The sequence below is a fragment of the Hyaena hyaena genome, unplaced genomic scaffold (assembly GCF_003009895.1).
Source record: "Hyaena hyaena isolate Hyena2069 unplaced genomic scaffold, ASM300989v1 scaffold_6, whole genome shotgun sequence".
NCBI classification, from domain to species: domain Eukaryota; kingdom Metazoa; phylum Chordata; class Mammalia; order Carnivora; family Hyaenidae; genus Hyaena; species Hyaena hyaena.
The window spans coordinates 8,042,410-8,068,421 of record NW_024080638.1 but is presented as its reverse complement, the minus strand read 5'-3'; the positions used below and the strand labels follow the sequence as shown (position 1 = coordinate 8,068,421).

At 54.6% G+C, this 26,012-nt stretch overlaps 1 protein-coding gene across 1 annotated transcript in view; it reads right to left on the bottom strand.

The window, feature by feature from the left end:
* The window catches only part of COL27A1 (collagen type XXVII alpha 1 chain), a 153,393-nt gene that overhangs the window by 81,149 nt on the left and 46,232 nt on the right, over positions 1 to 26,012 (bottom strand). Inside the window, exons 9-15 of the mRNA XM_039241124.1 lie at positions 18,323 to 18,376; positions 16,880 to 16,933; positions 8,694 to 8,738; positions 8,017 to 8,070; positions 7,511 to 7,555; positions 4,663 to 4,716; positions 3,728 to 3,772 (exon numbers count right to left, since the gene is read on the bottom strand). Coding sequence (XP_039097055.1) covers positions 3,728 to 3,772; positions 4,663 to 4,716; positions 7,511 to 7,555; positions 8,017 to 8,070; positions 8,694 to 8,738; positions 16,880 to 16,933; positions 18,323 to 18,376 — 351 coding nt within the window. The remainder of the gene's footprint in view (positions 1 to 3,727; positions 3,773 to 4,662; positions 4,717 to 7,510; positions 7,556 to 8,016; positions 8,071 to 8,693; positions 8,739 to 16,879; positions 16,934 to 18,322; positions 18,377 to 26,012) is intronic.

The following is a 26,012-nucleotide window of genomic DNA, read 5'->3' as shown; positions in this document are numbered from 1 at the left end:
TTCTGTTTTGGTCTCAGTTTGCCCAACTGGAAACACGAGCCCTCAGTCACTTTGCCCCCTGCTCCCCACAGCCTGAGAACTGGAAAGACTCTGAAGCCAAAATGCACCTGGTAGAAGTCCTTCCCACCCCAGATGGGCGTGTGGCCTTGGGCCAGTCCCACTGGTCGCCGAGCCACATGCCGGGGGAGTTGGAGCCAGGCTTGGGCCTTTCCGGCTGTAAGCTTGAGGGTCTGCCGGCCTGACTCACCACATAAGACCAGTCTTGCAGGCCTGGCCAGAGGCCATGAGACGTGCTATGAGCAGCGGCCGGTCTCACCAGGGAAATGTGAGGTGAAGAGCAAGCAAGAGTCCTGGGGTTGAATCCTGACTCTGCCATTCACCTTACTGTGTGACTTCGAGCAAATTACTGGCCTCTCTGAGCAACGTCTGCTTATCTGTCTGACAAAGAGGTTGGGCCAGCTCATCACTAAATTGCCTGTGGCTCCAAGGTGCTCTGACCTCTACAGTCTCTTTCTCGGCCCCCATCAGCAAAAGGCTGCCACACACCCTGCTTCTTGACCCGATGCCGAGGAGCCCGTGTGCACGAGCCTGGTACTCTGCTTGCTGGACAGAGATGAACTACAGCAAAGTCATCACCGGCCCTGCCAGAAAGGAGGCCAGCTGCCATCTGGCACGAGCGACTTTGGTTCATTCTCCTGACATTTCCTCTTGTTAACAAATACCTAGGAATCGCTTGGCCCAAAGCTTGCACAAGAGGAAATTTGCAGAAGGAATTTCCCAGACCCCCAGCCCACCAGCCAGATCAAGGGCTCCAGAGCACGGGCAACCAGGGGATAGCCCTCAGGACCACTTAAGGAGCATACGGACCAAGCGCATGGCACACTCAGAGGCCCGGCATGAGCAGAGACAAAGCTGTAGGGACTCTGTGGCATGAAGTCCGATTCAATACATATCAAATCCTATCCGATGCAGACTTTGCCCATTTGCCGGTCATGGTGGCTGGACCAGGGTCAAGGGGACTTTCACGGCCCTCAGGGGGACTGTGGGGCCATAGCATTGTTTTGCTGAAGGAAGGGGGGTTCCTCCCTCCCACGACCAACACTGCAGTGCAGGGAAACACCCCCATCATGAAGGACAGAGCAGAATCCTAGGAAGTCAAAGGCAAGGAGTAAGGAAGAATAAATGAATTGTCAGTTATGGGAGTTTGAGGCCCCGGAGGGTCTCTGAGCAAATGGCTTTGACTAAGTCTCGGTTTCTGAGTCTGGAAAATGGGTCAAAGAATAGGTTGGAGGATCATATGTAGTTCAGCCACCATGTAGGTAAAAAGGGCCTCAAAAAACGTTGCTTTTGGCGGGAAGGTTCTCGTGGTCAGTGCTACCCCCAGCACCTGGCGCATGGTAGGTGTCCAATAAAGTTTTGTTGACTGAGAAACGAATGAGTGGCCTCATCTCACACATATGTAGGAAAACGGAGCACCTCAGGCCCGGTGCTGCCTTCTCGGCCACACGCCGCCCGGCTCTCAGCTCCAAGGAGCGACCGTGGCAAGGAGAAGAGGCCACTGGAAGGAGAGAAGGGGGAGTTGGAAGCGGACAGTCCTTGTCGCCGCAGGGTGGACGGGGTGGAGAAGAAGCCACAGCATGGCCACGTTTTCAAGGGTCTTGCCTCCTCCAGACTCCGGAAGCCATTCACTCAGTAGCTACACTCTGGGGACAAGAGGGGAAGGTTCTGGTTGCCACAGCCCAGCCCAGCAAGGACTCTCCAAAGCCCCGGACCTTGGCCACATCATTCACCCTCTGAACCTCGAGCTCCCCATCTGCAAAGAGGCAATGCCTGGTCCCGGCTCCCAGGATGGAACCTGAGCACGCCCCTCACGGGTGGCTCTGGAGACAGGCCTGGGTGATGGCACAGGGCTCAGCTGAGTCAATCTAAGTGAGTCAGCTGGCCCTACTCTGCAATTTAAACTCTGGGAAAAAAAGCCCAGAGTGGTAAAGCCATTGGCTCAAAGGGACGCAGCGCAGAGAGCCTCAGCCAACCATGAAGCCACAAGCAGGAACAACAGCTGCTACCACAGACTGAGCATTTACTAGGTGACAAGCATAATGACCCCATGAGCTAGAAGCTCTTATCCTCATTTCTCACATGGGAAAACTGCAGTGCAGAGGCGTTCAGCCAACAATGCCCCAGGGCGTTTGTACCTACTGCTAGTTCAACCTGGAAAGTTCTTCTCCAGGTAGCCACAGGGCTCCCATTCTCAGTTCATTCAGGTTTCTCAGGAAGTGAGAATTCCTAGATCAGATTATCTAATAGTCTATACAGCTGTCTCCATACTCTACTCTGTCTTCACACTAGGCACCATCTGACATTCATTCCTTCATTGTTCATTCCTTTGTTCAGTTGTTGTCTGTCTGTTTGCCTATGGAAATGGGAACTTTGTCTTGCCCACTGTTCAGCGCTAACTACAGTGCTTGGCCCACACTATACACTCAATATTCACTGGATGGATGGATGGATGGATGGATGGATGAATGGGTGGAGGGATGGGTGGAGGGATGGGTAGGTGGATGGATTGGTCTCTTTGCTCAAGGTCACCTGGCGTGAGGACCATATCTAGATGCCAGCCCAGCCCTCACAGACACCAGGTCCCCGTTCCGAATCCAGAAGCATCAGGTGCTACTCCTTTGCCCAGAACCAGGTGTTGGGTGTCAGACCTCAGGGCACAGAGGGGCTGTCGGCCACAGGGAGGTCTAGGCCTGAGGGAGAGATCTCCCTCGGGTCCTCGAAACTAGAACCTGGATCTTGCTTCCCTTTATATACCTAACTCGGCTCCAGAGAGCTCAGATCCACATATGACAACAGGTAAGGTGCCCATGGACATGCACCCTGGGATCCAAGCTCCACCCTCTTCCACAGTCCCTTCTCCATCAATCACCAGCACAGGGAAGCCCGGGCCCCAGGCTGACAATGCTTACAAGTCTAAGGGTGACCCTGTGGGCGGCCGCAGAGGGCCTTAAGCCACCAGAGGAGTCAGGTCTGAAAGAAATACGCCTCACTTCTAGTCCGGGGTCTCCCTTAGCTGGCAGCAAGGACACCGGATAGAGCACTCCACCTCACAGGGGGAGCCTCAGTTTCCCTTCATGAGTAATGGAGAGCGCTGGAATTAACATCTCACCCATCTGGTGAAGATTCTAGGGCATTCACTTTTTATACCACTACCACCAGCCAGTGAATCTGAGAAGCCTTCTGATCCACCATTGAGATCGGAAGCCTGGAGGCTAATGGGATTGTTAGAATGCCCGTTCCGTTGTTGACTGTGGATCTGCGGGCAAGTTACTTAACCTCTCTGTGCTCGGCTGTCTCTTCCTGCCCCGCAGATTGCCCTACTAAGGGGAAAACAATTTCCTGCCACATGGAGAATCCCAGGCAAAGCCAGTGAACTGGGGGTTACTGCCAGCCCCTCTTGGGGCCACACCTACACTAGTGAGCCAGACAACAGAAGCCCCCCGACACGGGACCACACTGCAGAGCAACGGTTTTACACACACACACACACACACACACACACACAGAGGCGCCGTCCAGAGGGGTCCAGACAGCCCCACGTCCTGGCCCAACACACTCAGAGCAGAGCAGTGGCTGGGAGACAGAAGCAGAGAGCGCCAGGGCTGCAGGTGGACCGGAGGTCAGATTCACCCATAGAGTCTGCATAATAGACACGGAAAATCTTTACCGGCCTACCCATCTTGCCCCTCTTGCCAGGAACGCCAGGCAGGCCCTGTAGGGGAGAGACAGGGAAGAGGTCAGGACAGGATTCCACAGGGGACGACCAGTGTTGCCTCAAACTGCCCCCAGAGCCACCCACAGAAGGAAGTCACGGACGGTCAAGCACACGAGTCGCACACAGCAGGTGCCAGTTATGTGCGCGTCAGAGTGATGGTCCTTACACCCTATGGGGCTGGGGGCTTTGTGGGCTGGAGCTGGGGAGAGGCCTAGGAGAATACCCAGTGTCCCTGGGGTTCAGCAGATGCTCCCACTGCCCTCCTGAGGTCCTCTGGATCCACGTGGCTGATGAGGTTACAAGTGGGATCCCAAATATGGGTCCAGGCTGGGGGCGGGGGGGCAGGAAGGAAGGGCTGAGGCCTGCGGGCCACGGGGTCTCTGCCCTTGTGCCACGAGTAAAAGTGACTGTAGACGGCAGGTAACCATGTGAGTGTGGCCGTGGACAAGAACACTTTTAAAAAGAGGTGACGGGAGGGATCTGGCCCGCACACCACAGTCTGCAGGCACTTGATCTGAAATCTCATTTCTCATTTGTCGAAAGCTCTTCAGAAGCTCTCCGTGCTCTCGGAATCGAGGCTTCTTCCTGACCTCGGCCCTGACCGCCCGTATAACTTCACCCAGGTGCTCCGTCCAACCTTATCTCCTACCATTCCTGCCTCGCACTCAGAGCTTTGACCATGGGGACTATCAAATTTGCCAAGTTATGATACCGCCCTGGACTTGGCACACACCATCCCTTATGTATGGAAGGTGTCTGCCTTGACTTGACCTCCTGGCAGACTCCTCTTCTGCTCCAGGACACCTCCTCCAGGAGGGACTCCAGGACTTCTCCCGGCAAAAGGAGTTGGTAGGTGGGTGGGAGGCAAACAAGGAAAGCATACTCACTCGCTCTCCGTCAGACCCGGGCAGGCCGAAGAGACCTGGGAGTCCAATGTAGCCCTAGGAAAGAGCAGGCAGGGCGTCAGAGGGACCGCGCGGTGGGGTGTGGCTGGCCCGACCCATCCCCGCCCCCCCCCGTCACTGCCCTCCCACACCCAGGCTCCTCTTCTTCGCTGGTGGCAGCGGCAGCTCCGGTGGCTCCTCGATGACACAGGCCTTGAGGCAAGTGTATATGCCCATGGACTGCATGGTGCTGGCTTCCACGATGTAGTCCAAAGGCACATACCCTCACGCCAGGGAAGGGCGCGGGTGCTCGCGGGGGGAGGCCCGCCCCGCGCCGGGGCTCCGGGACCTGCAGAAAGGAAGCTCTCGGCTGGGTTAGATGCTAGAGCAGCACCAGGCTCCACCGGCTCTGAGGGACCCTGACCGGCTGCCCATGGCCCCCGCGGTGCCTCCTCCCAGGCCTCAAAGCCCTGGACGTGGGGCCCACGTCCCCCGTGGCTGCCCGAATGCCAGCAGTCCCAGCAGCGGCCACTCGGTTACGGCTTTGTCCTGCCCAGCACATGTGTGTCGCGACATTCAGCCCGCCCGAGGACACTGCTGTCCGCTCCCCCCCCAGACGGACAAGGAAGCCAGGGCTCTGGAGATGAAGCCACACGAGCAGTCAGTGGAGTTGGGAGCCCACTGCCCCGGCGCGCACCTGGTTTTCCGCCTTCCAGCCTCTGTTCCAGATGCCCTCCACAGGCCCTTCCCACCCCAGGCACGGCAGAGCGATCCCTTCCAAACCCAGCTGCAATGCTCTCTCTCCTCTGGCACGCACCCCTGCTGCCCCAAGCCAGACGCCACCTCTTCCCTCCACCCACACACCGTATTTGCTCCTCGGGTAATGGCATTTACCACTTTCTTCGATGTGTCTTCATTACCTGTGTCCATGTCTCACGTCCTCATTAGCTTGGGAACTTCTCAAACCCAGCCCCAAGCTCCTATCGCTATCCGCACTCTCTAGATGTTCATGGAGTGATTTAATGATAACGCTAACAATAGCTAACATTCAGCGAGCACGAGCCATGTGCCAGGCCTGGTTCTCAGGGCTTTGTGCGCATTAAATATGCCTGTTCTCTGGAAGCAGCTGTTATCGGTCAGCCCCCTGTTTGAGCCGTTAGGCCCAAGAATGAAACGACTCGCCCAGGGTCATGTGGCTGGAATATGATAGAACTGGTATTTGAATTCGAGTCATCCTGGGCAGGCCTCCTAGCCGCTCAGCTGCACTGCCTCTCACAAACGAGCAACCCACGCGGGCTCACAACCGTCCCTCTTCCCGAGTAGGTCAGGAGATCACTGAACCTCCTTCCAGGCATCCTGACAGACACCCATCACTGTAACCAGGGACATTTATTGATCCTGCCCGCCAGGGCTTACATTCCAGATTTACAGGTGAGAAAATGGGCTCAGAGAGGCCCAGCAACCTGCCCAGCACTCCACAACCGCTGAGGGCCACAGCAGGTCTCAAAGCCAGTTGCCCGGATTGCAAAGCCTTAAATATGGGGCCGGTGGTGGCAGGGCTGGGAGGGTGGCTTGAGCGGCCACGGCTCATCCAGGTGCCCTGTGACCCAGAGAGGGTCAGCTCTCTCCTCACATGTGGCCACCAGATGCCATCAGCATGGCCAGCAGCAAGCAGCCCCAGACGTCACTGGCGTGCCTCTGGGGCCACGGCGTGTGGGGACAGCTGGATAAAGGCAAGGAGGCCCAGGATCCCAGCACAGGAGCCTCCACGGCCCCTGCATGTCACCACCACCACCACCATCACCGGCATCATCACAAGGAGAAACTTGCCCACCCACCTCCTTGCCCACCTCCCAGACGCTCTAACAGCCACATGTCAGCCCCAGGGATTAAGGCCCAGACTGTGTCCATAAATAGTTTTGGCTCGGGAGCCGAGGACACATCACACCCGACCTGGCCTGACCGAGGGCTGTGTGACCCACTTGCTGAGCATTTTTTGAGAGGCAGCAAGTCCAGCCTTCAGGACACCTGGTGCCCATCCCAGTACCACCTTAGGTGTGCAGTGTAGACCGGGGCTGCCATGTCCCAACCATGAACCTGGGTTCTTGTAGGTAGACAATGGGATTCCACCACATCATCTCTTTGTCTCTCAAACCCCATTTGCCCTCGTTCAGTGCACCCAGAACCATCTCTCCTTTGCCCACAGCCCACTTGGGAGACTCCACCTGCTGCCCCTCTTCAGCAGTACTCGCTTCCCAACTCCTGGTATCCTCATAACTATGCTAGACGTAAGGAATGGGTGTCACTCCCATTGTAAAGATGGGCAAAGTGAGGCTGCAGGATTTGCTCCGGGAGAGGGAGAGCAGATGCTGCATCAGCCTCCAGGCTCGAGTAGCATCACCCAGAAGCCACCCCTGCTCTCTAAAAAAGGGTGGTCTCCCCAGACCTCAGTTAGGAGAGGAGTGCGAGAGAGGCCCCTGAGGATTCTAATGGTGCCGAAGCAGCCTTCACTTAGGTCGCCGAGTGCTTGGGGTGTGCTGGGGGCACAGCCGGCCTGGGCCTGACTGTGGCGACAGGGGCCTGGCTGGGCACCCAGCAGAACCTTTGCTGCCCCACCTGGTCAGCATGGGTGGCGAGCAGTTTCCCTGGCTCAAGGATCCCCCATCACCTGCCCGCCCAGCTGCCCCTCTGCTCTCCAGGGAACCCTCAGGTGGGAGGGCAGAGGCCCCAACCCCCCTGGTGGACACTGTACAGAGATCCTGCAGCCCCGACCTCCCATCAGGACCACCACGGGGACAGGTAATGACCGCCCAGAGCCCCACCTGAGTGGCACTTGCCAAAGCCCACTTACCCGGCTGCCTTTGGGGCCAGGGTCTCCTACCGGTCCGGGTAACCCCTGAAACATGAAACACAGGGGGGCAAGGACATATGGAACCGTCCTACCTGTTGCCAATAGCCCGGGGGCAAATCGTGTCTTCTTTGGGCCTCAGCTGCCCCCTCTGTAGAAGGGGGGAGGGGGCTTAGACCTGCAGTCTTCACACTGAGGCCCCCACCTCTACGCCTGAGTCCCAGGGAGTGGCTGGGGGCGCGGCGGAGCGGGGAGGGGAACTGAGTGGGAGGAGCCCCACCCCCACAGCACCAGAAGGCCTTTCTTCTTCTCCCTTTGAGCCACCTGTGCCCTACTGCCTTCAAAGAGACGGTTCTGTGGCCCAGCCCCCTGAGCAGCCCTTTCTTCCATGCACGCCCGGCGGGCGCAGCTCCTCAGCCCCCAGCCTGCTGCCTCCCTCCTCCTGGGGGCACCCGTGGCCATCTCCACACCACCATGGCCACCGAGCTTCCAGAAGCCATATACTGCACCTGCCTGCCAGGGTAACCTTTGGCCCCTGGGCTGCCCTCAGGTCCTGGCTGCCCCTGCAAAGGAACAAAAAGAAACATAAGGAAAGGAGAAGACCCGGCCAGCGCTGAGTCTGGGGGGCTGTGGGAGACTGAGGCTTACAATGGACAAAGAGAAGGGCAGGAATGCGAGATGACTCGGGAGGAAGGGGGAAGGGCTGCACGCCCCCCACCCCGCAAGCCCACCCCTCCGTGAAACTGGTCAGACCAGCTCAGAAGGACAAAACCCCTGTGCTGGCGGCTGGGGACTGAGCAAGCCCCGAGGAGCCTGGCTGGCTCTCCCAGCTGGCAGGGGGCTGCTGTTTGACTTGGGCCAGCGCAGCCCAAATTCCTGCAAACCCCGTGGCGACATGTATAATATCCCCTAACATCGCCCGGAACAGGCCAGCTATTCATGGCTCAACCGGAGCCCGGCTGCTCATGCCAACACCAGGCCGGTGTGCACTCCAGCTCCTTCAGGCAGCTGTGGCGGGGGGGGGGGGGGACGGGGGGCTAGGGTTGGGGCCCCAGCAGGATGGGAGGCAGAGCCGCCTGGCTCTGGGGCTCACTCTTGGCCTGGGGCCCAGAGAGGAGGGCAGGGGCGGGCAGGGGCTGGAGCGGATTGAGAGCGAGGAGGGCAGGGCTGAGGCCGCGGCCCTCACCTGTTCTCCAGGGTGCCCCGCCGGTCCAGGATAGCCCTTGTATCCCTGTGGGGGGAAGAAACGACATCAGGCCGGGAAGGCACCTTTGGGCCGGGACCAGCCGGCAGAGGCCCGGCCTCCCTGCTGCGTTTTCGGCACTGCCTGCTCTGCGGACGGCAGGCAGGGGTGCGGTGTGCGCTAATGGACGTCCATGTGTCCACCAAAGTTGGCGGGTTGCTGGGTTTCCTCCGCCGCCAGTGGCTCTCAGACCAGAAGCCATGCGTAGAGCTGTTCGTGCTCTGGGAGCTGGGATAGGGCACGTGTGACAGAGTGATGCTGTGTCCCAGCCATTCCTTCCAAATCTGGACAGGGGAGAGCCCGCCAAAAGCCAGGGTAGGGTGATTTCTCAGTAGATGGGGGGCCAATTAGGACCTCCAGGTGTGGAATATCCTCAACCACCATGTAATGCTGGGATCTGGGTCAAGACCGGTCCCTTCTCACAAACGCCCCATCAGAAAAGATCTCACACATACCGACCAAATATGTTAACCAAAATGCATTAACCCACCAGTCCCAGCTCTCATTCCAGAGAGGAAGAGGCCACCCAGGTGCCTGAAGGACTCTGGCAATGAGCAAGTACTAACCCTGACCCTCTGTCCCCATGGTCCACGGCCAGGTGTCTAGGTCAAGAATCAAACAAATGTGGGCCTTCACACGGCCCTAGGGATGAACCACCACAGCCATTTCCTAGGACTTAGGGGCTCTCCGAAGGGAAACCCTGGACTTCAAGCCTCCATCACCTTCAGGCGGCTGTAAAATAAGACGAGGCAGGGGGCTTCCATTTCCGACAGGGCAGCCACACAGGTGTCCGTCAGAGCCCCTCGCACAGAGAGCCTAGGGCTTGGTTCAGAGGCTAGCCCTCATCTGCTGTGCAACTCTGCTGGATTTCTACCCTTCTCTGGACCTCAGCTGAGGGTGTGGGAAGTCTGAGTCCCCCTCTGCTCTGGTGTCTGAGAACTCCAGCGTTCTACGGCTCCCCCAGACGAAGGGTGGGGCGGGGGAGGGGGGGAGGCAGGGATTCTCATTTCCATTTCATAGAGGAGAAAACTAAGCCTCCGGAACTTGCTCTGAGTCCCATTGCTAAGAAGCAGTGGGCTCACATTCACTGCCGGGTCCTTCTGACACCCGAGGCCATATCGAGCACCTTGCAGACATTCCGGGCAGGCACAGTTCGACGTGTACACACACACACACACATGCACGCACACACGCACGCACACACGCACGCGCTCAGCACCACCCACAAGCCCCCGGGAAGCATGACTCTTAATTACAAACAGTAGAGTTGGTTTGATCCAAGACATTTGGGGAGTTTATAAGCATTCCTCCTGCACCTACTCATACCTCAGGACTGCTCGGCGCTATGATTACATCTCGCATTCGGGGGCCCATGAGGTTGATGTAACACAGGAGAGTCTTCTACCTGGGGCCCAGGGCCTTTTTCCCGCTGAGCAAACGGATGCATGGGCTGTAGCCGGCGGCCGGCTGCAGGGCGGCTACGATCTCTCGTTTCAGGTTGATCCAGAACTCTGCTACCTCGCTACTGGATCCCCACATGATCTGGGGCCACTGAGGCCACCTCTTTGAGCCTCGGTTTCCTCTTTTGGAAACAGAAGTATAAGGCTTGTCATGGATCAGATGACACAGCATGTGGGAAGTACCCAGCACTGTATCCAGCATTGAACTCAAGGGCCCTGTAAGGACCAGCGGCTGTTACCTCAGGACCTTCATATTTCACTCATTCATTCAACAAACACTTACTTGATTTTTAAGCGCCCTGCGCCACGGTGGGCATAGGCTGAATGAGAAGACAACATCGTCTGCCTTAATGGAGTTTACAGTCTCATTAAGGTGATATACAAACAAATAAATATGAAACATAATGTCTGGGTGAGGGGGAAATAAGGAGTTGTTTCCGTGGGCGTAGAGTTTCAGTTTTGCAAGATGGGAAAGGTCTGGAGATGGGCTCCACCATGATGGAAATGCGCTTAGCACTGCTGAATTGCGCCTTTAAAGACAGCTAAGTGGCAAATTTTATGTGTCATGGTTTTTGCCAAAATTAAAAATTAAAATTAAAAAAAGAGGCGACCGCGTGGTTGAGATCAGCACTATGAACAAAAGTGAGCAGGGCCCGATGACAGAGGAAGGCTGTGTTGGGGACAGAGCAGGACAGCAGGTGGGCATCAGGGCAGGCTGCTCAAAGAAATAAATGAGCTGAGTTAGCTCTGGGCAGAAAGGAGTTCCAAGCAGAAGGAGCAGCAGGTGCTGAAGACTTGAAGGCAAGAATGCTCTCCAGTGGGTTTGAGGCAGAATGAGACCTATGTGACTGGAGCAGAGTGAGTGAGGGGTGAGGCATGGGAGGTGGTGGTTAGGAAAGGGCAGAAGCCAGGGCGCAGAAGGCATTACAACGGCAAGAACTCACAGGAGGATTTTGAGCAGGGACATGTCCTCATGTGACACACGTAATCGCCTTTAGTAGCCTCTCTGCACTTGGAACTTGCACGTGAGGAAGAGCAGGCAAAGCCTTGCCCGCCAAGAGCAGAATCGAGCCTTGAGCTCAGGCTGTGTGACTCCACTCAGGCAATTGCTGTCTCTGAGCCTCACTCTGCCATTCTCAGCCTGCCTTGGGTTGCGGCAAAGAGCCAATGCAGTAGTGGGGTAAAGATCCCGAGAGTACCATGAAAGGGGACCAGGGACTCTCCCCGCGCCCCCAAGCATCACCAGCTGCTCGGGCTTCCCTGTGGCCAGAAAGAAATCAGCTAGAAACCAATGCTTCAGAAGAGAAGCCCGTGAAATCGCAGAAGATTTCAAGTAAACCCTTTACTCAGGACAGAGAAGAAGGAAACAAATGTTTATCAGGGATGCGGACAGTGGCATGCCCTTTGCCTGGCCTGGTACTAAAGCCTTAAATAAACACATCTGTTCATCAACTCCTTGCAATCAATTCCTACCCTAGCAGGTAGGAATTACAAGGCACACTTGCCTCATGAATAAACAGGCTCAGAGAGGGAAAGAGACTTTCCTGAGGCTACACAGCTTCCCGGGGCTATGCCAGGCCATGACTCCAATCCCTATGTCCTAACCACCCAATCATGGGATGAGACATACTTATGAGGCCCAAGGCCCACCTAGAAGAACCACAGGGCTATACAGGGAAAGACCCCCTTGTAGACCCCCCTCCCGGGACAGAGCATGTAGATCACCACAGCATTATTAGGACAGAAGACGGTCTTGGAACTCCGGAGTATCTGAGCTGGAAGGGACCTAAGCCATCAATCTGACCACCTTTCTCATTGGACAGGCCTGAGAAACTTGCCAGGGGGAAGGGACCTGCCCGAGTTACTTAGCAAGTTATGGCCAAGCCTAGGCTATTCCCTAGAACTCGAGACCCACTGGGCTGTGCTCTATCCAAAAGGCCACAATTCCTAGGTCTGTCCCAATCAATGCACCCTGAAGGTACTTGAACATTGCCGTGGACACCCATCTCTCCTGTCAGGCTGAGAGCGGCAGAGACTAAGCACAGCCAAGGCATGGGGTGGGGTTCGGGGAGGTTCCTGTGCTCCCTGGAAGTACCTTGACAGTGTTTACCAAGCTGGGGCCAGCCAAATAGCTTCAAATGACAGGGGCCCAGGACCTGGAAGAATCTAAAACCATTATCTTCCCCTGGGCCCCAGCAATTACGGGGCAGGCACTGACCGCAAGGTGGACCCAGGGGCAGTGATTTCCCCATGTGTGATCAGTGCCCAGCTGGTACGAGGGGAGAGCAGATGCTTTGGGGGAGCTCCAGGGACCACGGAGTCTGTAAGGGGCCTCTGGCTGCCCGGCAGGCGGGTCTCCACAGGACCCGTGTTTATAATAGAACTCGGTCTATATTTTGGTTGGGGAGCCAGATTAATCATTGCTTACAATGCACAAGGAGAAACCAGACATCACCTCACTGTTGTTGCAGACAGTCTCCCGGTCGGCCGGGATGCTATTTGGGCTTCGGGCAGGGAGGGTGGGGGTGGGGGTCCTGTTCTTGCCTGGGGTCCTGGGGAGCAACGCCTGCCTAGACCTCGGCCGTTCCTCTGGCAGACGCCTCCCAAAACTCCTCTAACAACTCGCCAGCCCACATCCCACCCGGCGCCAGTCCACAGGACAGACAGCCCCATTTAACAGAAAGGATCAGTGAGGAAGAAACACGCCAGGAGCAGAGTGACTCGTTATACGACACTGGCCAAGTCCCTGCTCCTCTCTGGACCTCAGTTTCCCCAGCTGGCCTGTTAAAGCATCGTGTTGACTCAGAAGGTGTGGGATTCAGAAATGCGCTTCCAAAAGCACAGTCAGTCAGTGACACACCAGGCATCTGACAGCAAAGTCTGCCCAGGGGGTACCTGACAGGTCGGGCAGGAAGACACAATTTCTGTACGGCTCGTACATTCATCCACTTGTTCTTTCATTCAACTAAGGTTAGCTGAGCCCCAGCGATGCCCTTGAGTTATGCACTAAGAATACACTAGTGAACAAAACAAGCTTCCCCCACCTTCTAGAAGGTAACACCTATTATTTTTTTTTTTAATTTTAAAACGTTTTATTTATTTCTGAGAGAGAGAGGCAGAGTGAGCAGGGGAGGATCAGAGAGAGAGGGAGACATAGAATGGGAAACAGGCTCCAGGCTCTGAGCTGTCAGCACAGAGCCCGACATGGGGCTTGAACCCACAAACCGTGAGATCATGGCCTGAGCCGAAGTTGGACACTTAACCATAAGGTGCCCCAGAAGGTAACACCTATTAAGTGGAACGAAAGAGAGCACCACGTGCTAGGACAGTGTAGACGTCCAGCTGGAAGGGGCAGCACTGTAAACGGGCTTGAAGGAGGAGTGGGGTGGACCGCAGAGCCGGAGCAGAGCTCAGAGATGGCGGTGGGCAGGGGCCCCGGCAGCCCAGGGCAGCCCAGCAGCAGAGGGGCCTGGAGAAGCTTCCTGGTAGGGGCTCTGCATGGCAGTGGCCAAGTCAGGTGGCCTAAGGAAGGCCCGTGGGCAGGATGAGGGCTGCAAGGGGCAGCTTGGAGGAAGTTGCGAGTGGATAACCAAGTGTACCATCAGTCACGCCTACATGGGGCAGTGTGCTAAGAAAGATCCCGAGGCCTGTGGATGCGTGCATCCCGCACTGGGCTAAACCCCTCACCAGGAAACAAGGATGAACAGGCTCTCTGTGCACTTTTGCTCCAGCTGATAAACATGCCAAGGACACCCGCGAGTGTCCCACCAGCCGAAGGTGCGGGGTCCCAAAGGGGCTGGGAAGGTGGGCTGGCGGATCAGAGAAAGGTGGCGTGATTTTTGCCTAGGGGTCCTGGGGAGGCGCACTTGGAGAAGATGGTGTGTGAGAACAGAGTTGAGGGACGGATGCGCGAAGATGAGTTTGGAAGAGAGAGCATGCCAGGGGACAGATCAGCATAAACAAGTGCAGGGAGGCAGGAAGGTCCAGGGCGCGTAGGATCGGGGAGCGGGGTCTCTGGGCCGCAGAGATTCTCGCAGCCTCAGCTCCGGGGCCACTGTGGTCCTTGAGTCTTTGCTGGGAGGCTGTGAGGCTGTCCTATGCCTTGTAGGATATCTAACAGCATCTCTGGCTTCCACCTGTGAGAAGCCAGTAGCCTCCCCCTCCCAGCTGTGATGACCAAATGTCTCCAAACATTGCTAACTGTTCCCTGGGGGCGGGGTGGGGAGGAATCACCCCCAGCTAGGAAGCCCTGCTCTAAGGGAAGAAAGCAGGAGGGCCGGACTAGGAACAGCACAGAACTCCTCCCTCACAAGGTGCAAACGGGGTTCTGGTCGGCTTCCTGGCTTGCGGAGGGCGGTTAGCTGGTAACTAGGCAAGATGACGGATGGGATCAGATGGGCAAGACCTTCGGTGTGTTTCCTTCATGATCATCGCGATCATTCATTCATTCAACAAATAGGTATGTGGTACCTACCCAGCACCAGCCCCGCGCCAGTGCTGGGGACATGACAGCTCATTTCACCAGACCTCTCTCCCTGAATCCCGACCACGCCCCGGAGCATCTGAGGCCCGGCGAGGTGAGGCCCCAGCTCATGCAGCAGGAGAGGGGACGGAGCTGGGTTCCGTCCGGGTCTCTCTGGCCTGGTGTGTGTGCCTGCCCAGCCCACGGGAACTCGCTCGCTTCAGCAAGCATCACGGGTGGACGGTGGACAAGTGAACCTTGTTTGAGAAGCTGTTTCGATTGGCATTGTGCAGAGAGAGAAAGGGCTTAAGGGTCAGAGACCTGGGTGCAAATCCCAGCTCTGCGGCTTAGCGACCCTGGAAGGTATTTCCATTCAATCAGTGGCCCTCGGTCTCGGCTGCACCTGAGAATCTTGTACTGGGTCGCATTCACACCAAATGAACCCGAATCCGTGTGGTGGGGTCCACGGCCCCCAGCTGGTTCTCAGGCACAGTGGGGCTGGGAGGCAGCGCTGTAGACTTCCTTCTCCATGAGCTCATTCCCAGTGTCAGCATGGAGCCTGGTACCTATGTCTATATTTGCTAAACGATCAGAAGAATGAATGAACGAGTGAACGAATGAATGAATGAACGAACAAATGAATGAATGTCTACTTGAGCCTCAGTTCTCTCAGCTGTAAATAGGGATAATACTGCTTTAAGTCTTGGAAGCTGTTATGAGGAAACAATATGATAAAGGACAGTCCCTCTTTGTGTACCTTCTAATTTGTCACACTATTTAACATGGGAACCCTTCCAACCCAAATTCCCTTTTTCCTATTTTTGCCCCATTTTCTACTCGTCCTTCTTCTGTTTTTACTGTTTTTATTATCCATCTCCCCACTACACACACAAGGACGCAAGCTCCGGAGAGGATGGGGATTTTTGTCCAAGTGTTCAGCCCCCACCCCCACACCTTGCATCCTGCCTGGCACAGAACAAGCATTCGATCAATTCTGTTAAGTGAATGAATGAATAGGATGATTGGCGTCACGCCGAGGTGTCAGGTGCGATGCTACCCCGTCAGTCCTCCTCCCCGGCTCCCACCACTGGTCGGAGGTCCCTGCCTGGGGACCCGAGCTGCCCTGTGCCTTGCCCACCACCCTCTACAAGCAGGTGACCCTTGTCTGCAACAGACCAAACTCCTGCACGTCAGCCTGACCCAGGGCGTGAGGGGCTTGGTGAAAATGGCTTTGCCGGTTTTCCACCCGCACGGAGGCTCTCCGTTCTCAGGCAGGCTGGTCCCACTGAAATGGGGGCTCTGAGCCCCTTCAGACATCTGCAGAGAGCAGGGAGCCCTGGCACCCAGGCAGGGGCTGGACTGGTCTGCTTTTCCCGTCTCCCACCACCTCTGCTAGACTCCCACCCCCATGCCGAGCGAGACCACCACTGGCTGCTTTATGAGCCGGCGCTGGAAAGAGACTTTTCCACTCACACCTCATCCATCAGAAAGTACTAGAGCATGGAGAGGAAGCGAGTGGGGAGAGGGACTCCCTCTGTGTTCTCTGGGCCAGAAAATACCATGTTTCCCCAGCTCACAGACAGCCACGGGCTCCCGTCTGGGTCTGGCCTCCGCAGATTTATGGCGTGGCCTACCCTGACTGGGGAGGGTGGAGGGGACTCAGGGGACGTGATGCTCCAAATCCCCCTGTGCCACAGGGACTCTCAGCGCAAGGACAAGATGGGGGCAGTAGATGCCACATCTGTCTAGATGAGAACCAGATGGCCCAGAAAGAGGGTGGCCGCAGCCACAGCCGGGAGCCAGGGTGGAAACAGAAGATGTGGCTCTAGGCCGACGTACCTGCCGGAAACCCCATCAGCAACGACGCAAACAGTAGTTGACCCTTGGCCCACCTGGCCCTACCACACTTCCTCCATTTCTTGAACACCTACTATGCGCAGGCCCTGTGCTCGGCGCATTAGGGAGAGCGACAAACCAGATTCTCACACCCTGGTCGGCAAGGCTAGACTTGGTGAGGCTGAAAATAACTAAGAAGGGCCAAGGGTCCTTGAGTGGAGTGGAGGTTCGTGGCCCGAAGGCTGGGAGGCTGGAAGTCCAGGAGGACTTCCTGGAATAGGCACTAGCACTGGCATTGTTGAGTCCTGGAAGATGGGAGCCCCTGGCTGGGAAGCGAGAGAGAAAAGCAGAGCATTGCAACCAAAGTGTACCTTTCGTCCAAGAGGCCCTGGCTCCCCGGAGATCCCAGGCAAGCCCACGTCGCCCTGCAAAACACAGACAAAGGGGTGAGGCAGGCGGACAGGAGCAGAGACCCTCGTGACATTGCAGGTGTGCCCCGCATGGCCAGCTGTCTGCCAACAGGAGTCCAGGAGGAGCACGAGGGTGGCCGAGTGGCCGGGTCCCCAGCCCTTCACCACTAACCCAGTTGCTGCACTTGATCTACTTCATACACTGGATTTTGGCACAGGCTACCATTTAGGGAAAGGCGTCCGCTGCCAAAACCGTGTTTGAAAACCACTGCCCAGGGAGACGCACAACTTGTCTGTCCCGTTCCGATCTGCTCTCTCTGCATTCCTGAGACACCTTCCCTTCTTCCCATTCCTCATCCTTGCGGGGTATGTGGTCACCCAGAAGGGGGCATTTCTGCCCTGAGACCAAAGCACAGACAACCCAGAAGCAAGAGAAAGGCCCGGGCCCCTGGACTCTGGCAGACCCGGGTACAAATCCTCCAGCAAACCACCTGCCTCTGAGGCCTCTGTTTTCTCATCTGCAAGCTGGGCCCATCTGTCCTATAGGATAAGGTTTGGATGAGGAGCAGATGGGCATGTACGTGGATATTTATACCTAGTAAATGTTTGCTGAATGAAACAATGATCTGGGAGGGCATGAAGAAATGATTTCTCTTGGGGAAATCAAAGGGAGCTGCTTCTCCTGTGTGCCTGAGCACAGGGGGCTGAGTTGGGCAGCAGTATTCTGTCCGTCAGGAGGGCTCTTGGGCTGTGTCTGGAAAGAAGCCAGACAGACTCGAGTGTTCTTTCCAAGATACGTATTGGTGAGTGTCGGGGGTCCCTACTTAGAGCCTGCGCTCCCCTCTTCCTTCCCGTCCTGTGCTCCCTGGAGGCCCCGTCATCAGTGTAGGGGGGATGCTTCAGAGTAGATGAAGTCCTCTGGCCTAAGTGTTCTCTGTACCATGAGAAACTTCTGGTCTCATGGCCCCTCAGAGTTGGGGAGCCCTGAATAGCGGGTCCACCTCCTAGAATTCCACAGACATGTCCACTCGAATTAACCCCAGAGGGGATTTTGAATGCCTGTTGGAAGCTTCTGGGGTGGATGCTCCCAAGAAGCTTCTGGATGCCAAGGGTCACCTAGAAGGCCCTGCAGAAGTGCAGGGCATTACACAAAGGTCCCTCCCCAAGGGTGTGTCCATTGGCAAAGTCTTTTGCTGGCTCTATTGCTTGCAACCCCAAAGGAGACACAGGGAATGACCTGGTGTGTGGAAAGCTGAAGGGCTTCAGCAGAAACACCAGACCCCACTCTTCCCTTGCTGCTTCCCCACCCCTGCCTGTCACACCGTGGTCGCAGGCAGGGCACGGCAGTTTCCCTCCTGTCCACTCCCCCACTTCCCTCAATGCTGGGGATCCCTGGAAACCTACCTTTGCCCCATCGTGGGCCTTTCCTGGTGAGAGCCCTGGGTCCCCTTTCTGTCCCTGAAACAAAAACAATTCCACTTTGGCCACCAAGTCGTCTAGAGAGGCCATCTCCCCACAATCTCTGCTCAAAGCCTTGCCTCCTGCTAAAATCTCCCCCCACCCATCACCCCCGACCCCGGGGCTCACACATCTCCAGTGGATTCTTCTCCAGTTCAATCCCTCCCTGTGCTAACACCTTCCATAGCTCCCTACTGATGGCATGAAGATCCTTCCAGGCCCCTCCTTTTGTGTCCCACATCTTCTGTCATCTGGTCCCACCCATCCTCTGCAGACCTGGCTCTTTCCAGCAGCCAAACCCACAGACACAGTCCCTCTTCTCCTGGCCAGAGCACAGCCCATCCTCAGCCATGCCCTGAGCTTCCCTGCGGAATGTCAGTCCCCCACCCGCATTCACCAAACCACAGCCATTCTTCAAGACGCAGCTTGAACGTGTCCCCCCCAACCAGCCAGCAGATCTCTGGATGCTGAGTCCTTGTGTGTGTATATTGCCAGGACTGCCTCCTGACCTGTCCCCTTAGCTCTCAGACGGCTTCTGAGAGACACATCTAAGAGGTGTGACCGATTCTTCTTGAATTTCCGGTACCCTCACCTCGCTGTTCTCTAACTACTACGGGTCAGTGCAGTAACACCCACTCACATCTGTGCATTGCCCTTTACAGTTTGCAAAGCCCTCATCTCATGAGAGCCTCACAACAGCCTGAGGAAGCGGGCAAGGGAAGCATTATTACGCCCCAATACATGTGGGGAAACTGAGGCCAAGAGAAGGAAAGGGACTGTCCAAGGCCCCAGCATGACGCACTGGACGCGTTAAGACCCCTGAAGTAGTCATTCCCAGATCTGCCTTCTGGGACCTGGTAAGTTAGAAAGACGGTAAACTGAGAAGCCAGTAAGAGGAGGGGTCCCAGGCAGAGACAAGCACCCTTCGTGTCTAGCATACAGGAGCATCCCTGTCGTGAGGATCCTGGCTCCCAAGAGCCTGGGGCTGAGGGCACGGAGCCGTGGAGCTCACCAGCTCCTTCCAGGGCTGCGGAGGCTCCTGGCTGCCAGCCTGCTCCTCTGGCCCAAACACGGCTAAATTACTCAGAAAACAGTCCTTTGGAAAGTCGGTCCACCCTGATGTCACCTTCCAAGAACCCCTGATCCCTGTCCCTCACGCTCACTCCCACGCTCCTTCCCCAAGCTGGGCCCTGAGTCAGAAGCCCTAGAGCGAAGGCACCGAATCCCAGAGGCCCCTCAGGCAAGTCACTTGACTGCTCTGAGCCTCCATTTCCCAGCCTTGAAGTGGGGGCTGCACAGGACACACACGCAGGCACACACGTGCAGAAGGCCACATGCACCCGCAATCTGATATGTACGCAGTCGTACACAGGCATATGCATACACACCCTCTCACACACAGGTGCACACACACGTGCACACACACACACACTCATACGCATGCACACACATCCGCCAGCGTCCTCGGTTTCCTGGCAAGGAGCCAGTGAGATAATGGATGGGACACATGGGAGGGGGGTTTGGCCAACTTTAATTAATTCCCATTTGGCTCCTTTCTTCATCAGCCCTTCCAGATCCTGACTCAGCCGCTCTCCACAAGATCTTGCCACATTTGAACTGGACGGAGCCGTAAAGAGGGAGGAGGACTTTCACAGCACACCTACTCTGTGCCCGATACTGCGTCCGTTACACCTCTTAACACCCACTCGCTGCAATTCAGGATAGAAACACAGGTGCAGAGAGGCTGGGTCAGAGCCTGGGGTGACACGCAGGTAAGAGGCGAGGTCTTCCTAGGTTCCGTTAGTGCCTGGTCTGTCTGACTCCAAAGCATTTACTCGGTTACGAATGAGAAGCCTGGATGACTCTCCCACACTCCCTCTGACCAAATGCCAGCTGGCCCAGGCAGGAGACTGTCCCCTCCCATTGGAACGCCGGCTGTCTGTCCACCTGGGCCCCTCCAGGTCCCTCCTGCCTCAGAGCCCGCCCTCCAGGATCCACCACCTCACCCCGGCCACCCCTCACACACAGTCTCCCAGCCTCGGCTCCTCACAAGCCCTGCTCCGATGCCTTTTATGTCCATGGTGCAAGTGCAAGGCCAGGCTCAGGGCTACCAAGGATTCCAATGGCCAAAAAAGGACAGCAACTTCCCCCACCCCGCCCTTGCCCACCTCAGTCTGCAGCCGGTAGAGGAGCTGGGCTTGAAATGCACTCAGAGGCGGGTCTTTGTGTATTCCATTCTGTTATTTTATAAGAGGGGAAACTGAGACTCCAAGAGATGACAGACTTGCTCCCTTGTCCGGGTTCCTTACCTGGGCCATTTTCCTTACTTATGGATTTTTCTCTGCATTCTCAGCAGCTAGCACAGTGCTTAGGATATAATCCCTGTCCGAGTACCACAGCTACAAATTTAGATACATATTGAACATCTACTCTGAGCCATGTTTTGGGGCAAAAACAGGGAAAACCCCAGGGGGAACAAGACCCAGCTTGTGTCCAGGGGTACTCCCGAGGGAGACACCAGAGCCAAGCAATGATAATAAGCACTAGCATTTTCTGGGTGCTCTTCTGGCCCTGGACACATAAATCTGTGAGGTAGCAACAACCACCATCCCCATTTCACAGATGAGGAAACAAAGGCACAGAGGCTAAGTAACCCGTCCAAAGTCCTACAGTTTGTAAATGGGATTTAGACTCAGGCAGTCTGATTCCTGAGCCCAAGCTCTTTATATTTCAACACACAGCAGGTGAAAACACTACAAGCCAGTGATAAGAGGAGTCCAGGAGGAAGTCAGGGAGAACTTAATCCAGACTGAGAGGAAATCCCTGAAGGGGGTTCCAGCTAAGCTAAGGCTGGAGGCAGACAAGGAGGGAGGCAGATGAAGTTTTCTCTGCAGGGATGCTCGAGGCGCCCCGAGTCAGGTGCATGTGCAGCTTCTGGGATGGAGAAGACTCTGTGTCTTCCCAGCCAGACTCCTGCAGAGTCCCCGGGGAGAGACAGGAGGAAGCTATAAGGTCTAATTAATTGCTTATACATTGGTGAGGATGAGAACCTGCTTGTCAACCCAGCTCTTCAGCCAATGAGCCTGTGTGACCCTGGGCAAGCCCCTTCCCTCTCTGCATGGGGAACGGCTCTCCATCTGGATCGGTTAACAGAGCCTCTGGGAACTAGAAGACTGAAAGTTGTATCCTCAACCATAAAGGCTACAGATATAGTGGGGGTGGTAACTCTGTTGAGCTCCTTTTCTGCAGGTAGGATTGGGAAGTGGAGAGAATGGAGGGCTCTGAGTGGCTGAGGTCTGGAAAGGGATGCATCAGGACGGATTGGGAAATTCTGGGCCAGGAATCCTCTATGCAAGTCATCTCTAACCCAAGTACCCAGCACAGGGCCAAATGAGCACATGAGTGATTAGGACCCCAGGGGACAACTCTAGGGCTGGGATTGGCTCAGACTGGCTTCCTCTAAAAATAACGTAGACCTCATGCATTTAGAAGTTCAGGCCAATGCAATAGGGCAAGAAAAACAAATGAGACAATTAGCCTTTGAGGAAAAGGAGACACAAGTGTGTCCTTTTTTGCAAATGGTATGATTGCCTGTCGAAAAAATCCAGGAGAACCAATTGAAATACTGTTAAAATCAGTAAGATTCTTCAGTACAGGGCATGGCTATAAAATACACACAAAAAGGACAAAAACACAAAAGTCAACAGTCCTCTTCCAAAGTGGACAGCCAGTTAGAAAACAGAATGGGGAAATATTTCATTCACAACAGCAACAAACATATAGGATTTCTAAGCATAAACCAGAGCTGTTGCAGGCCTTATGCAGTAAAAGCTATAATACTTTACCAGGAGGTGTTTAAAAAACTCAACCAGATGGAAAGACATGCCATGTTTTAGACAGGAAAACACAATATTTTAAAGATGTTAATTCTTCACAAATTAATATACACATTTAATACAATTCCAATAAAATCCCCAGGGTGCTTTTAAGGAAATGATTAAGATGAGCATAAAGTTCATCTGGCAGAATAAATAGCCAGGAATATTTTCAAAGAATGGGGGGGGGTAAGACGCATAAAGATCATAGATATCATATAAAATAGAATTTTAGCAAAAAAATATAAAAACAGAGCAATAAAGGGGTGCCTGGGTGGCTTAGTCAGTTAAGCGTCCGACTTTCGCTTAGGTCAAGATCTCTCTGTTCGTGGGTTCGAGCCCTGTGTCGGGCTCTGTGCTGACTGCCAGCTCAGAGCCTGGAGCCTATTTCAGAGTCTGTGTCTCCCTCTCTCTCTGACCCTCCCCTGCTCACGCTGTCTCTCTCTCTCTCTCTCTCCTAGAAATAAATAAAAATATTTTTTTAAATGTTTAAAAAAAATAAAGACAGAGCAATAAAACATACTTAAATGGCCAGGAATAGACCCTGGTCTATCATAGAATAATCAGTAGAGTCAAGGTTACTTAATAAATGGTTAACCACTGGGGGGGGAGCGGAGATAAAGTTACCACCCCACCTCATACCCACCCCCCATGAAAATTAATACCAGATGGTTTAAAAAATTTTTTAAGATACAAATGATACTATGAAATGACTAGGAAGATAAATGAATACCTATCTGATCATGTGGTAGGAAAGAAATGTCTAAGTATAAAAGTAAAGAACAATAAATATTACATATGGGTGGGAACCTTCTCCAAACTATCTGACATAAGTCCCCAATAAGTGTTAGCTGTTATTGTTGGTCCAAAAAAATAGATAAAACTTTTCTTTGTAAATATCATGAATACTCTGCAGAGGCAAACAGCCAAACTGGGATGTATTTGTAAAGTAGATGAAGCCTTCCTAATCTTAATACTTAAATAGAAATAATTTTACAAATCCATAACAAAGGACAGCATCCCAACCCCCCAAATAAACCACTTCATAAACAATAAAATATAAATGGAAAACAGATGTAAGAAACGCATTCTTCTCAATGATCAATGAAGTGAAGTGAAAACAAGAATAAATTGTCTTCTGAAAATACCCTGCTCTGATGCTAGCTAGCAGCAGCACGAATTGGTTCAATCTTTCTAGAAGGCAATTGCTAGCAAAATAACAACGGAACGCATCAAGCTCTTGTGTACGGGGCATATTTTAAATTATTCATATATATGTATGTGTGCATGTATGTGTACGTATATCTATATCTTTGTGTGTGTGCGTATGCATTTTGATTAGTATGTGTTAAATATGTGGGGCGCCTGGATGGTTCAGTCAGTTAACCTTCTCACTTCAGCTCAGGTCATGATCTCACAGTTGTGAGTTTGAATCCCGTGTCGGGCTCTGTGCTGACAGCTCAGCGCCTGGAGCCTGCTTCAGATTCTGTGTCTCCCTCTCTCTCTGTCCCTCCCCTGCTAACACTCTGTCTCTCTCTCTCTCTCTCTCTCAAAAACGTATAAACATTAAAAAATCTTTTTAAATTTATGTGTTATATATGTAAACGTTACCATATATAATATGTGTTAATCCACAAAGAAAGAACATAGAGCTAACTGTGGAGCAAAATTGCCTCATAGCTAAAAGTACAGACAGGCTTTGGAGTTAGGCAGTAGAGGGTCCAAATCCTGTCTCTGCTACTTTTCAGATATATGACCCTGGGCAAGTTATTTAGCCACTTGGACCTTAGTTTTTTCATCTATAAAATGGGGGTAATAACATGTGCCCTACAAAGTATGTAAAACTCTTGGCCAGCCCCTGGCCCAGTCCTCAAAATGCACTCAGTGCTTATCACTGGACAGGGCCATTGCAGGGAGCTGACTTTCTTTGTGATACTTTCTAGACTATTCCACATTTCCCTTAATGAGTATGGCCTACCTCCATCATCAGAGGAAGGGGGAAAGGCGGGGGCCTGAGAACCCTATAGGGCTATCTCCACCTGAGTTTTCACCAGCTCCGCCAGCAGCTGCCTGGGTCACCAAGTCTGCTCCTTCCTGCCCGCCTACCCTCCCCCAGTGCCTGAGGGCCCATAATAATCTTGGGTAATTCACTGTGAGCCATGCAGGCCACACCAGGGATGGAGAGTGGACCGGGCACCTTATCCTCTAGCCCAGGTGGCTCGGGTTTTCCTGCACTGCTGGAGCCCCACCTGCCTCTGGCCCAGAGCCCATCACCCTGCATCCCACCTGACTGCACCACGGTCCAGCCCCAGCACCCCAGCTCCACACCTCCCTGCGGGATGCCTGCCAGGCCCTGCTTCTCGGGCTGCCTGAGTGGCTTCCACAGACCTGACCTGATCAGGTCCCCTCTGCTAAAACTCTGTGCAGGTATTCCTATTCCTCCTTGGATGAAGCCCAGAAGTCTTACCACCCCCCCACCAAGCCTGCTACCCTCCCCAGTCACCTCCTGCCTCTGTGTCTTGTCACCCGCTGCCCCTCAGACCTTAGTTCAACCCGTGTAACCTCTGGGAAAGCACGTCTCCCCTCCCACACCAGACCAATCCCCGTGTTAGGCATCTGAGCCCTGGTCATGGCATAATTCTGCATTTGTCAGTGATTCGCTTGTGTCCGCAAGGGCAGGGAGTGTACTTGCCGGTGCCCCAACATTGGCCCAACGCCCTGCACGTGCTGACAGCCGACCCTTCCGTAGAACTGCCAAGGCCAGCACTGCTCTAAGTGACTCAGTTCCTCCTCATGACAAGCCAAGGGGGGCGGCTGCTCTTATCATCCATTTTCCAGAGGAGGACACTGAGGCAGGGGAGGCACGGGAAGCTGAAATGATGTACCCAGAGTCGCAGAACTAGGAGATGGCAGATCTGGGATGTGAACTTCGATCATCCGGCTCCAGCCTGTGCTCTTAATCATTGCCCTTTCCTGCGGCAACAACCTGGGGTCGGTTGGCTCCGTGAATTAAACCAGTGACTCGACACTAGACCTCTAACGTCAGCCAGGGCATCCTCCCAGCATGCTGGCTTCTTTGCCTCATTCTCAAAGCCCTTGATCTCAACTCCATGTGGAAGCTGACCCTCCCTCTTCTTGACGGATTTGGACATGGGGTATACGGGTACATGTCCAGCCGGCAAACTCAAGGATCCAAAATATAGCCCTGCCCCTGATGGTCACTGCCAGGAACCCGGGCAAGTCACCTTGGTCCTTTGTGACCTCAAGAAGCATGAAGTTCTTCCTTCTCTCTTCCTTCCTTCTTGATCCTCCTCAATCCACCTGTCTCTCCCACCCCTCAGTCTTCACCCTACAATACCATAAGCTCCCAAGGGCCCCATCAACCCACTGGAACAATGAATGCATGGTGACCCAACCAGACCAAGTGGAGGCTCCCTGTCACCTAGGCAGACCTTCCTGATTTTTCCATCAGCAGCACATAGTAGGTACTCAATAAACATCTGTTGACTGACGGAAGATGAATGGATGGGTGGCCCCAGGGGCTGCTCTAGAAGCCAACATCATGTGCGAGAGGAGGAGCCAGCACAAGGCCTGGGGGAGGCCGGCATTACTATCCCATCAGGTCACCTCCCAGGCTGAGGGGGATCTGGGACACGGTGAGGAGCCTCTCCCCAGAACCACACCCCTGGGTGCAGATTCTCTTCCCATCTCAGCGATGTCGGGAATTCCAACCAGGGAGGGCCTCTGCTTTAACCTTGTCC